The sequence below is a fragment of the Hemicordylus capensis genome, chromosome 6 (assembly GCF_027244095.1).
Source record: "Hemicordylus capensis ecotype Gifberg chromosome 6, rHemCap1.1.pri, whole genome shotgun sequence".
NCBI classification, from domain to species: Eukaryota; Metazoa; Chordata; class Lepidosauria; order Squamata; family Cordylidae; genus Hemicordylus; species Hemicordylus capensis.
The window spans coordinates 15,666,088-15,679,103 of NC_069662.1; the positions used below are offsets into that span (position 1 = coordinate 15,666,088).

Sequence of the window (13,016 nt, forward strand, 5' to 3'; positions counted from 1 at the left end):
CATGTATGTAGGGCTGTACCCAACCTAGTAACATAACCATAAACAAGCAAGTACCTGAGGTTAAATCTTCTCATTCCTCTTGGTGGGGATAAGGGATTTTTGGTCACTTTAAGCTAATTTGGGGGGCATTTTCTCCTTCTGCTAACCCTGTTTCCCATTCATCTCTATGCCTCGCCAACTGCAAGTTTTACCAGCATGTAACCCTCTCAGTTGGCGAGGGATGACTGTAAACATGCAATTCACATTTTCATCACAGGGAAAACAGTACATTTCCTATCTGCACCCCGGTTTGCTTTTAAAATGAACACATATGGTCATTCACAAAAACATGCATGTGTATAAACAACTGCCTGTATTTCTGAATAAGGCTTGTGTCTGAGCATCTAGGCGCAGTAATGCTGAGTGTGTGCTCTACGTTTGCCCTCCAGCCCAAATTGTCCGGTTTCCCCTTCCAAAGGCTGTTTGCAATCCAGTCCCCCTCACCATCTTTCACCATGCCAGAACTAGTAAATTATAGTTCACTTCAATAAACACTGCTTGATACAGTAGTAGTTTTGCATTTTTAAAAAATTTAAATATTTCTTAAAGTAATAGAAAGCACACTGCATACATGAAGCACAAGCCTAATATCTGCAGTAGGATCACTCTGTGGATGTTTCTTCCCAGCATATCCAATATAGGCCATCCAGAATGTCATCGTCTATCCGCACTGAAACCACAAGCATGCAGACATTTCCACAGAAACAGCCTCTGTCTTCAGCACTGACATTTCTACTGTAATCTTTCCAAGGAGCTTTTGATAAAACTCTTGTTCATTACTAGCAAATGCAGTGCATAACATAGAAAGGCAAATTGTCACGGGGGTGGGGGAGAACACAACAGCCCACTGACAGAGCATTCCCCCTAATCTAGAGGTTGTCCAAAGACTGCCATCCAGAAGAAAAACTTAGGTTACAATACCCGTCTTCAAGAGTTCAGTCCACATTCCCCCACCTACCCACCTATAAGTTTGTTCTTTGCATATCGGACCACCTACTATTATGTATAGTCTCTGCAAAAAACAAAAACGAAAAAAACCCCACAACTGAAAAGTCCAGACCTCTTTAGCTACAACTCTACAGGTAACACTGTGGGAGGAGAGTTTCAAATACAGGCATGACTGACTAAGTTTCAAAGCTGCTGTATTTGCTGAGGAAAAACCACTCTTCTCAACTAAGGCTTAGTGCTCACACCTGTGGAGCAGCTCACACCTCTTGCTTGCTGGCATAGAATGCTGCACTGTACAGTTCTAACAAATGTTCCCTCCGTGTTGACACTTTGGCCAAACTTGGACTGTGGAGAAAGGAAGTGTAAAGTGAAAGCATTCGCAGTCTTTCCCAAAACCGTTAGTAGGCATGAGCCAGTGGAAAGGCTCCAGAAACCTCCCTAGCAGAACTAGAAGCATACAGAACCCATACAACTTCAAGGTAGCCAGAACTCTTGCTACCCTGCTGCTCAGAGGGATGCAACAGCTTCACCTAGATACAAACCTGTGCGCCTCTAGAGAAAAAGCCACCAGGCTCTCAACCTACTGAGAAAAGATAGGCAGCCTATCAGGCAATAGCAACTGGAAGCTTATAATCCTTACAAAATACTCCTGTTGCCCACACCTTGCCTTTACTGACAAACTGCTTCCTAAACACCCTTCCTGCGTGTTCGTTGATTGCTTGTCTCACTCTACGGCTAACATTTCATGCTACGTGACCTGTCTGTTGCTGAAAGCAAGTGGAGCTCAACATTTCTTGTGTACAACAGCTCTAGGCCAATACCAAAAGAGGTGAGAAAGGTGCATTCCTTTTCCCTGACACAAGGGCACAGAGTTGGGGGGACAGGACGCCAACTCTTCCACACAGCAGAAAGACTAGCAGATTGGCAAGAAGGAACAAAGGGACAGAAAATGGGGCTGGTTGTCAGTCTTCATACTAATGAACCATAGCAGCTGGAGCAGAGGTGCTGCTTCAGTGGAACACTCCTCCTTTCCCATTTGTCTGCAACCCGTCTGATCGATGCAAGACCAACACGAACGCTTCGCCTTAGATGACTGCTTAAAAGGAAGGGTGGACGTGAAGTCTGTTCCTCAGATCTGTTTCTCTCTCACTTCTTGGAAATCTTGGCTTGTTTGTGTTTGGGAGGTGCCCATCTCAGACAGAGGGAATCCACTGGAAGAGGAAAATTAAGAAGAAGAAGAGCAAAGTCAACAGGTCCTAGAGATGTAGGCAGGCACAGCAGGGCAGCCAAAACATGCCATCACTAGCTCCGATATGACAGGTAGTGTTATCTCTTAGACAGCTGAAAAGGTCCATGGAAACGAAGAAGTTCCCAGTGCAGTTTTAAACAAAGAGCAAGAACCAATGGGTGGGTTCAGATGACCATGTGTAAGTACTTACCAAGCAGGAAGGAGAGGAACCGGGGGTGCGGGAAGAGCAGGCTCCTGTCCCGCATGTCATGTGAAGGCACCAACACACCCTGTTACCCACTTCCACCTTAGGTTGTACTGATTTCCAGCCAACATCTGTAACCGGGGTTTGAAGTTGGTTTGACAAAGATAGTAAAAACTAAGGCAGGAGTGGGTAACTGGGCGCATTGGCAACTTCACATGACATGCTGGACAGGAGTGCATGCTCCCCATACCCTCTGCTACCTCTCCTTCTTCCTTGGTAAGCACTTACAATGTTAGTACACCAGGCAGATCGGAACCTGCTCAATGGAAATAAAGTTTATTCTTTGGGGGCTATTTTAGCAGCCACAAGCACAATGTATTCCACGAGCCAGGAGTGTCCAAGCAAATGCCTTTTGACCTCCATGAAGCTGCACTTGTGGATCCAGCAGCCTTCGAAGCAACTGCATTGCCAAGATAGGCAAGTCCGGCATGTTTGTGTCTGGCCATTCATCAGCCTCCACGCCCCACCCTAAGGTGGCTCTATTTCAACTCCTGACAAAGGCTTCTTTTAAAAGGAGAGAGGCCTGGGAGGGGAGCTGGCAAGCTCTTTGCAGCTCCTCTTACATAAGTGGCACACACTGACATGTCACCTCTCCCTTAGGGAAAACAAAGCTTCTTTCACAGCATCGACCCAAACCTGAAACCACTCCTAGGAGCTCCAACTCCTTGGCTTCTCAAAAGGTGGTTCCCTGTTTGCCCTTAGCGGTGCTTGGCAAACTCCATGACCAACAAAGCAAAGAGCAGCTGACAGAACGGAATGATGGGAACAGATTCAGTACAAAGTTGTATGCATTTAGGGATGGGTCTTTAGATTACATACTCAGAATCAACTGGGGAAATGTATTAAAAGTCTGCCTTCATTTACTTTGAATTACTGCTTTGGACTTCAAGATCCAGGCTAACCCCTGAATGAAATGGAACATTTTATGGCAAGGGTTACTGTGACAGAGGAGACTGGGGTTAGCCATGAAACTGAGTCAGGGAACAGAAAGCCAACTATTAATTCAAACCATACACACAGAGCAAACATCCCTTTCCTATGATTTATGAGCCTTCAGTGGACAACATTACAGGTTTCTAAGCTTCTGCTATCTTAACAGCTAGAAACTTGTGTTAATATGGCTGATAATCTTCGTTACATTCTGCAAGAGATGCCACACTCCCATGGTGATCTAATGGAGACACACAATATACACTTCCCTGTCTTTTTGTTATGGAGTCAAAGCCTCCAACTGACTGAACTGGTGTGAAGGTGAGGAATGTTCAATTGCTGAGAGAACTACAGTTTGCAGCCCAACTTCCCATTTTGGCTGGGATTAAAATGCCACCCATGGCAGGATGAGGACTGGGGAGAGACCTCAAGACCAAGGGAAGCTCAGAGGAGGGAGACTAAAGGAAGGTTTTCAAACTGTTTTATTGAATTAAATTTTAATTAAGCTGTATTTAATCGTTTTATTTTTACTGTGTTTTAAATGGTTGTACAATGCCTGGAGGTTCCTATGCCCTATGTGTCATTCATTCATATTCATACACATACACATACACAGACACATAAATATGACAAATAGATAAATAAAGTAGGCAATGGATTGAGAAAATGATGCCTAAAGAAAGGGTAAATGAAGAATAAGGTAGGGGAGAGTCTAGGAATTGAGACAAGAAGGAACTAGTCAAAGAGTGGGACTCCAAAGAAACTTCACAATGCTTGAGATGAGAAGAGGTTGTAGATTACAGTGAGGAGCGAGAGAATAGTGCAGGCAGCAAAGGAAAGTGGAACAGTGGCCTGAAAAGCAGGAACATGAGAGAACAAAAGATGATGGAAGGGCAGAGGAGCCAAACGGGAAAGTAGGATTGCTGTAGTAAAACTACAGAGAGGGCCTAGAGACAGGAGGGGGTGTGTGCAAAGAGGAAGGCAGTGTGAAGGCAACAGAGGGAGCCGAGCCAAGGGGTCAAAGGCTGAGAGGTTCGAAGTCTAGACTACTCTGCCTGTTGCAGCTTCTCCTGTCACTAGAACATTTTGAACTAGCTACAAGGCCAAGAACTGGTGTGCGTAGGGGAAGAGAACTCAACATATAGATTGGAACCCACCAGCCACTTATTTGGCTGCAGGCATCGAGTCAAAAGTGTTCACTACCAGGGCCAGAGGACAACATCATCTCCCTTTCCATCCTGCACCCCCAGGTCTTGCCAAACTCCGCACTTCTCACAGTACCTGTGATGGGAGGCTTCTTATACTGGGCACTCTTGAGGTGTTCCTCAACCAGCTTGGGGGTGACGCAGATGACATGCTGGCCCTTCCAATATTTCACCATGTTCAGCGATTGCAGGGTACTGATGATGTCATTTTGTGTGATACTCGTCATCTGGCTGTTCCAGAAAATAATTTTTTTTAAAATGCAGTGGTTAAAGGGCACAAGAGAAGTCAGCAAGCGGTGCAACAAGCCAAGCTGAAAGTTAACAGTGAACCCACTCCAGACTGCCCATAATCTGATGCCAGAGGACTGTAGAAGAGAACCGGGGGGTGGGTACTGACATACAGAAAACAAAGGCTGGCATACACAGCAAGGATACCCCAGTGCTGCAAGAGCAGCAGAACAGCTTCCCTTGAAAACAGAACTTCCCTACTAACTGCACCAGTGCAGCAGAGAAGCAGACATTTCTGACACTCTCCCTTCCCTGGGAAGCCCCCTCTGTGCCACCTGAAAAATATGTCCTTGAGGGTTGTGCAGCCCTCTAGAACACATTTTGGGTGGCATAGAGGAGAATGTTAAAGAGGTCACCCCTGCTGCACCAGTGCAGTTTGCTGGGAAATTCTGTTAGGCTGCTCTCTCACTGCACCAGTGCATCCTTGTTCTGTGTGTCAGCCAGTATGGGATATTGAGCACCTTTGCTCTAAGACGTTCTTTCTCACCTGAGATCTTTGATAGAGAGGGTGCCCCGGAAGTCCCGGAGGATCTCCAGCAGCACCCATGACCAATAGCTCCGATAGCTCAGCTTGCCGAGGTCCGAGAGGGGCTTCTCGGGGGAACCCACTGTGCTTTCCAACTTGGAGAGCTCATAACCTACGGAACAAGAGGTTTAAGATCAAAGCCTATAAAGGGGTCACAGCTCAGAATTCATGCATCTCAATAGCTATGAATGCATGGGGAGCTTCCCCAGGACAAGGCTCAGACTTATAAAAAGGACCCAGTTTTCAACAAGGCCTCTTGAGGAGAAAAGGCAAGTTTAGGGCACAGTCAGGATCACAAGTCAGATTGTCATATACATTGTACTCATCATATTTGTAATTAGCCCTAAAATCTTTTAACCACCAAGAGATTTAAAGAGTGGTATAAAAGATGGATTTTTGCCCTACGCTTTTAGTGCATTCTTATGGATGGATTTTCTGGTCCATATAAGTGATTGCTAATACAGAATGAGGGGATGGTGTATTTTTCTGAATTAACCGGGTGGAATATAAGGCCACATGGGCACAAGTCACTTTAACGCTTCCTGTTGGCCAGCGGGGAAATACCACCTCCATTCTGCAACAATAGGAAGAGATTAAAAAGCTGATAAAACATCTTCAAAGGGTCTCTACTACACAATTATAAAGGAAACAAGCTTACTGAAAGCAATGAGGAATTTCCCATAGCCTCGTCTCTGGTAAGGGGGCAAGGTTAGTATGCAGGCAACATTGTTACCATCTGGTGACTCCTTCTCCTAGAAAACAAAATCAAACAAAAGGGAGTCAAATGAGGGAGCAGGGAATCCGGTATTTGGCACAAAAGTCAGCACCGTGAGAATTACAGCTTTCATTGTAGTCTTTGTAGATACAAAGAGAGGCCTGAAAGCTCATTGGCAATGTCTGGTGGAAATCAAAAAGCCAGGAGAAGGATTTCTCCTAGGCAGGACCTAGTTTTAGTGCCCTACATAGCTTTTGCTACTCCATGGCAAAAGAAAGCAAGTTATGCAAACAGATAAACTCATGCAAGTTTACTTAACTGACATATCCTATATAGGTAAAATAATGCAGCTTTTCTTCATGCAGATAAAGCACACAAGGTATTTACCCAAGATTCTATTTCACTTTTCCCATTCTCCTTTCTCAGGCATAGCTACAATCCAGGGTCCCTAATCCACCCACCACGTCCTATGCCAGAACAGGACCTTAGAGAAGTAGCCGACGATATGGGCTCCTTGCCTGTCAACCTCAGTGAGGATGTAGAAGACGAAGGGCTCCACATCAAAGTAGAGGGTCTTGTGGTCCAGGAAGAGCTTTGCTAAGAGACACAGGTTCTGGCAGTAAATCTGAGATAAGTAAATAAAACGGCAGTAAGAGCACAGACCCTGTATGTTGAAAAGGATGAACACAGCAGCAAAATCACTGCTCAGCAACATTCATTTCTCCACCCCAGGGCGGGGGGGGGGGGAAGAGGAATACACTCCCAGAAAACCTTTTCTAAACACAGTAGCAGGGGTTCTCCAAGTCTGCTCATGGACTTTTCCAAATTAAAAAATGAAATAGTTTAATTCATAAGAGAAATTAAAACTGAGTTTGGGGCAGTGAGGGAGGAGCTCAGGAAGGAGCTTGCATGCCTGTTAGTAGCTGCCCTGGGAGGTTCATTGCCCTGGGAGAAGGCTGGCTTTACAACTGCAGAGGTTCTGAGGATAATTTGCAAGCCAGTTTGGATGGCAGCTGAAGGCTCCCAAGATGCAGACATGCCACCAGGCCTACAGAAAATGAAGACAACAGCCAGTATTGCTGTGGACCCCAACCTTGTGATCTTTGCCATCCACCTCATACACCGAGATGTTGTTCTTGCGATAGATTTCTTTGCCTGGTGGTTGCCTCCACTGGCATTGGCCCTGAACGGCAGAGAGAAATAGAGACGGTCACTCAAAAGATTCCAGTGGCACAGCATCTGTAAGTTCTCCACTTCTCTTACTTGAATTCAAGGTTGCTTGTTTAGTTTTAGGTGGCTCACACAAAAAGTAGATTAGGGAAACTGAATATGCAAATCACCACCTGGCTTCCAAAGCTCTTGATCATTTTTGGCTGACCCAACCCAAAAACTACAACAAAGTAAAGAGACTTGCTGATACACATCAATCGCCAAATACAGTTAAGCCTCCACACACACCTCAAGCTCTTCTGACATCCCATCTGTATCTCCCTTGTTATCTCAACTTAAATCTGCCCCCCGCCCCCGTGCCCTGACAACTGCCCTTCTCTGTGCGTACAAGATGGTACCGGTAGGTCTTCTCAAATTTCATGTACTTGAGGCAGTATTCGCAGATCCACAGCTTAGGCTGCTTCCCATAATCCTCTGGAAATGGCGAGAAATACCAAGCATCGATCTCATAGTTGCCAATATGGATCTTGTCCACATATTTCACCTTGGTAATCTGAGGAGGGAGCAAGACAGAGAAAGAGCTGAGGGTCCTGGAACACAGCTATGCTCTTTTCTCCTGCCCTGTTTAGGTCACAATCACCAGACACAATCAGTGGTGAATACTCACTGCTTCATGCTCCTTCTCCAAAGCTGCTGTGGTGGGATCCATCTCAGCGTAAGTCTGCAGTGGAAAAAACAGAATGATGAGCGGCAGCAGAGACTCAGTTGCCTCCTGCATAACCCTTCCCCATGCCACACTGGGGTAGCAGCCACAAAAGATGCAATCAGGAGCCCCAATGTTTTCAGCCCTGGAACTGACCCCATGTAAGCATAGCACAACTGTCTCCCCAGCCATCTCGCCACAGGCATCACCTTCTGCACATGATTGATCTCATCGTGTTTGCGCTTCTGGTTGCGGGTGATCTTGCGCTCTGGCTGCTCAGACAGCTCATTCATGTACTGGTCAGTGTTCTTCTGTACCGCATCTTTGACTGTCTTGGTGAGGGCCAGGCGATTCTTATCCACCCATTCGTCCAGGCGCCGATTGACTGTGGTGGGCAGAAGGGACTTAGAAGATGCAGATCAGTCACGGAATCGCCACCCTCCCATCATAGACTGATTTCTGCATCTGATGACTATTAAAAAGGGGTGTGATACAGTGTTCCCTCTAACAGGGATTCCCAGATGTTGTTCACTACAACTCCCAGCATCCCCAGCTACAATGGCCTTTGGCTGGGGATTATGGGAGTTGTAGTGAACAACATCTGGGAATTCCTGTTAGAGGAAACACAGGCGTGATACCCATTCTATCTTCCCTTGTTCTAACTGGAGAACACTTCCTCTCCTACTGATAACAGCCTCCAGTAGCCTTCAAGTATATGTCTAGTCAGATACTTAGAGACTACCTTCAAAGAATGTGGCATATAATTCTTGTTAGTAGAGTCAATTGAGGACAGTGGTAGAAATAAACCAAGAAGGCAATTGTGTTGCTCACCTTCAACTTATTACACTTCACTGTCCTCCAGGAGCTTGAAAGAGAACCCATGAGTCCCAACTTCCATGACCACTTCCCCACTTCTTACATGCGAGCTTCCTTTCCAGGGTGGGGTATCAAACATATGGGTCCTGCATCTCTTATCTGACATCTCACTTCTTGGGACTGAAGCAGAATCAACCACAAAGCTACATAGATGTATGATAGAAATACTTCTCTCCACCTGATCTCCAAACTATTTTTTGGAACAATGGAATCTACATAATCTATTCCAGATATTAGGAAAAACACACAGCTTTCTGTACAATTAGTAAGATCTGAGAAGTCTGCTTAAGCATATAAAGGTAACAAGAACCCTGGAATGGACAAAGATAAAACTATTCCACTCCCATTAGAGACTAACTGAACACTGAATATCTCTTCCCAACTACATTCACATACAGAGAACCTCAAAAGACACTCACATCCAACATAGTGCACGTAAAACTCCTCCCTGGCTTCTTGCTCATTGATTCGAGACTGGATCACTTCTGCAGAGTCTAGAACAAAGGCAACAGTTCACATTAGTGACGGTCTGGTTAAGGGACACCCAGACAAAGACAGACTAAAATTGCAATAGAAACTGTTGCCAGGAGGCAACAGGTGTCAGAATGCATGCTGTAAGTTCAGTTGGCAGTTAACTGACAAGAAAGAAGTTGGGAGAAAGGGACAGACTGTAGGACAGTAAACTGTAACTGGTTGTTCTTTGAACTGTGTACTTCTTGGAAAGGACCATCATTTGTTCTTCTTTATGAACTAAATCCTCTTTATTCTGAAAATATTTGGACTTGTTCTACTGGAGTAACATTCCATGCCTAAAGCATGCCCCTACTATCAAGGGCAGTAGATATTATAAGAAATAACTATTGAAGATAAATTGTGACAGCAGATACAGAAACTGCCACTGTGCCTATGGAGTTTCACTAGATTTTTATTTTAATCACTGTTTATTGTGCATGTTCCAGGCCCAGGTGTAAAATGCACAGGGCAGCCTGAGGTCAGACATTGTACCACTAGACACCATTCAGGTTATGCCTTTAATCTTGGGGAGTCACAACACTGCAGAAGTGTGGGGAGGCACAAAGAATTTGAGAATTCTCCATATACATCTATAATATATATCTGCATGGCTGTTTAGGGGAGGCTACAACTGAGGAAAAAACAGGTTGCAATGCAGATCCTAGCCACCTTAAGTGGCACAGCGGGAAAATGCTTGACTAACAAGCAGAAGGTTGCTAGTTCAAATCCCCGCTGCTACTATATCGGGCAGCAGAGATATAGGAAGATGCTGAAAGGCATAATCTCACACTGCGTGGGAGGAGGCAATGGTAAACCCCTCCTGTATTCTACCAAAGAAAGCCACAGGGCTCTGTCGGCACCAGGAGTCAAAATCGATGTGACAGCACACTTTAATGCAGATCCTATGCCTGCTCCTCCAAAAGTATGTACCACTATCATTCCAGCATGTTGTCTTTTCCAGCAGCTGTTTGCTGGTTTGTTTCTTTCTTTCTTTCTTTCTAGAAAGTTGTTTTGGGAAGGAGAACCATTGTTTCCCTTCTTTTGCCATATAAACCACTTTGAGATTTGATGGAAAGTAGAAGATCTGCATGAGGCTGAATGGGTGTCAACAGGAGGGAACCGCGGAGCTACGGTCCAACGCCGGTGGTGGTGGCTCTTTAAGGGTGGGGGAGGGTGCACTTACCCCTTCCGCCGCTTTCCCCTGCCGGCGCTCCGTTAAGTTCCCCAAATCCATGGGGCGACAGCGTACCTCCCTGCCACCCCTTCCCCATTGTTGGCTGGAAATAAGCAAATACTGTGTGCGCGTGCACCTGCTGTCGCACTCGTGTGCCCGGTATGCACGTTACGCGTGCACGTTGCGTGCGTGACATGCGATGTGTGCCGCAGGCATGACAGCAGGCACAGGCGCACACGGTACTTGCTTATTTCCGGCCAACAACGGGGGAAGGGACGGCAGGGAAGTACGCTGCTGCCCCATGGATTTGCCGGTGGATGAAAAGTGGTGGAAGGGGTAAGTGCACCCTCCCCCACGCTCAAAGAGCCACCACCAGTGAGACTGGTGGAACCACTGGTTCTGTGCACATCCCTATCTTGAAACAGTCACGAGTGTGATTAAAGCAATTCAGACTAAGGGAGATGAAGCAGTGAAGGAGCATTAACCAATGTGAACACAGCAAGTTGCCTCCACACTTGATCCAACTCCCCCTTTTGTTTCTGTTAGAAGAGCTGCACTGAACTGAAATCAGAATCCAGAGTTCACTTGGAAGATGTAAAAGTGGGTTCCAGCGGCATATAATTCAGTATAATTATACTGTCTGACATCCAGACCAATATTGCTCTCACTGAAAAACGTTAGCACTTGCAATGGGAAAGGCCATCTCCCCTTTTGCTATCTCCCCTTCTCTCTGCAGCCCACTGGGCCCACCAGCCACTATGTTCAATGACACTTATTCTCAAGTATACATAAAATGGACCACAGTCTCACAGTGCAATCCTACACATTTATTCAGATATGAGTCCCATTCTGTTCAATGAACCATTGGGATGGAAGTTTTAGGTTACTCTGGACCAGTCATTTATCTTTCTGCCTAACCTATCTCGCAGGGTTGCTCAGGAGATAAACATACCACATACACCACTCTGGACTCACTGAAGGAAAAGCGTGATATAAATGTAAAAACAATCAATTGCTGCATGTTCTGCCTTCTGGTGGCAACCAGCAACAGGATATTTTAAGTGGTGGCCACAAGTTATGGGGCTTCCTTACTCCACTTCTTAAGGAAACAAATTAAAACTTTTCTCCTGCAGAGAGCTTTTGAGAGGATGTTAAGCATCTTAAATTGCAGTTTAACATTCCATCTTGCTGATCTGTGTTATGATCTTGTTAGCTGTGCTAGGAGAGGTTTATCCGATTGCGATCCTGTAACTTTATGTGCCGCGCAAACCACTCTGGCTGCCCTTTTTAAGGCAAAAGGGCAGACTACAAATGTTATCAATGATACAGAGCAGAACCCTGGGGGACGGAAGCCAAACTTCCATAGGGAAAGGCCTATGATGGGACGTCCTGGCAGTCGCCACCCTGGCAGGGGAGAAGAACGGGACGGGATACCCCATTGCCATGGTACTTAAGGGGGGGCACAGCAGAGGTGGGGAGGGGGCGAAGTGCCCGTTGTCCTGGAGACGCACTTACGCCACGTCCCGTCCCCGCGCCGGCACAGGTAGGTCTCGCCGATCTCCACGGTGACTTCGGCCTCGCGGGGGGACGGCGACGAGGGAGGACGGCTTTGGCTGGCCGGGCCTCCCGCACTGTCTTGCCCCGGCTCCTCCTCTTCCTCTCGCCCCCCCGGCCCCAGGTGCCGTGGGTCCGCGCCGGGGGGGCTCCCTCGGTCCCCGCCGCTTTCGTCGGCAGCGGAGCCGGCGGCAGCCGTATCAGCCCCTCCGGACCCCGCGGCCGCTGCCATGACAACCGCCAGCGCGAGAACTCACACGAGCACGCCCTCCCAGCAAACAACGGTTTTCCAAACCGCCAGGCCCGAGCCGGAAGTGGTTTCTCCGGGCGGCACGACCAGGCCAACCATAGAGATCGCAGGGCTTTCGGGGATGGCGCGCGGAGGTGACGTCACCCGCCTCCTTGGCTCATGTGACCCCTCGCTCGCGAGAGTAACGGCGTAGCGCTGAACGCGCGTTGCTAGGAAACCGGAGCCCTCGGCGCCATAGTTTCAAATCACCGTAGGCCTCAACCGACGTTCGGCGCCGCCCCCGAATTAAAGACAGGCAAACGAAGAAAGATGCTCGTGGCCTCTCCCCAGTATGATCCGCGCCCGGTGTCTCGTTGCCTTACACAGCAAGGTCACATTTTCCTCCTCTGAAATAAAGTTGGATGCACACTTAATCGTTTGTTACACCCGCAATGGGAACACACATACATCAAATAAAACCACTTTAAAACTGAAATATGTCTGACCTCAGAGCAGCGCCCTTCGCACGCGTGCTTCTGTGTGAGAGGTTACCATCCTGCGCATACTTACCTGGGAGCAGTAAATCCTACTGAACTCAGTAGGATTTGCTTCCAAGTGCACGTTGCTTGGAAGGAGGTAAGCCCACCACAGTG

At 47.0% G+C, this 13,016-nt stretch overlaps 1 protein-coding gene across 1 annotated transcript; it reads right to left on the reverse strand.

Moving 5' to 3' along the window:
- Window positions 1–549: 549 nt before the first annotated feature.
- On the reverse strand, window positions 550–12,616 carry KAT8 (lysine acetyltransferase 8). The gene is made up of 11 exons (XM_053259732.1): window positions 12,096–12,616; window positions 9,313–9,387; window positions 8,227–8,402; window positions 7,982–8,035; window positions 7,703–7,867; window positions 7,238–7,327; window positions 6,629–6,769; window positions 6,088–6,181; window positions 5,391–5,541; window positions 4,692–4,846; window positions 550–2,198 (listed from the first exon to the last, which is right to left on the reverse strand). Exons 1-11 carry the CDS (start codon window positions 12,364–12,366, stop codon window positions 2,134–2,136), a joined length of 1,437 nt encoding a protein of 478 aa, XP_053115707.1. The 5' UTR covers window positions 12,367–12,616; the 3' UTR covers window positions 550–2,133.
- Between the last annotated feature and the right edge of the window lie 400 nt (window positions 12,617–13,016).

Excerpts from the sequence above, each read along its gene's own strand:
- KAT8 (XM_053259732.1), bottom strand. The coding sequence starts at position 12,366 with ATGGCAGCGGCCGCGGGGTCCGGAGGGGCTGATACGGCTGCCGCCGGC. Across the intron at positions 6,770-7,237 it reads TGGATGGCAAAGATCACAAG|ATTTACTGCCAGAACCTGTG; the intron begins GTTGGGGTCCAC and ends TACTTATCTCAG. Across the intron at positions 6,182-6,628 it reads TCGTCGGCTACTTCTCTAAG|GAGAAGGAGTCACCAGATGG; the intron begins GTCCTGTTCTGG and ends TTTGTTTTCTAG.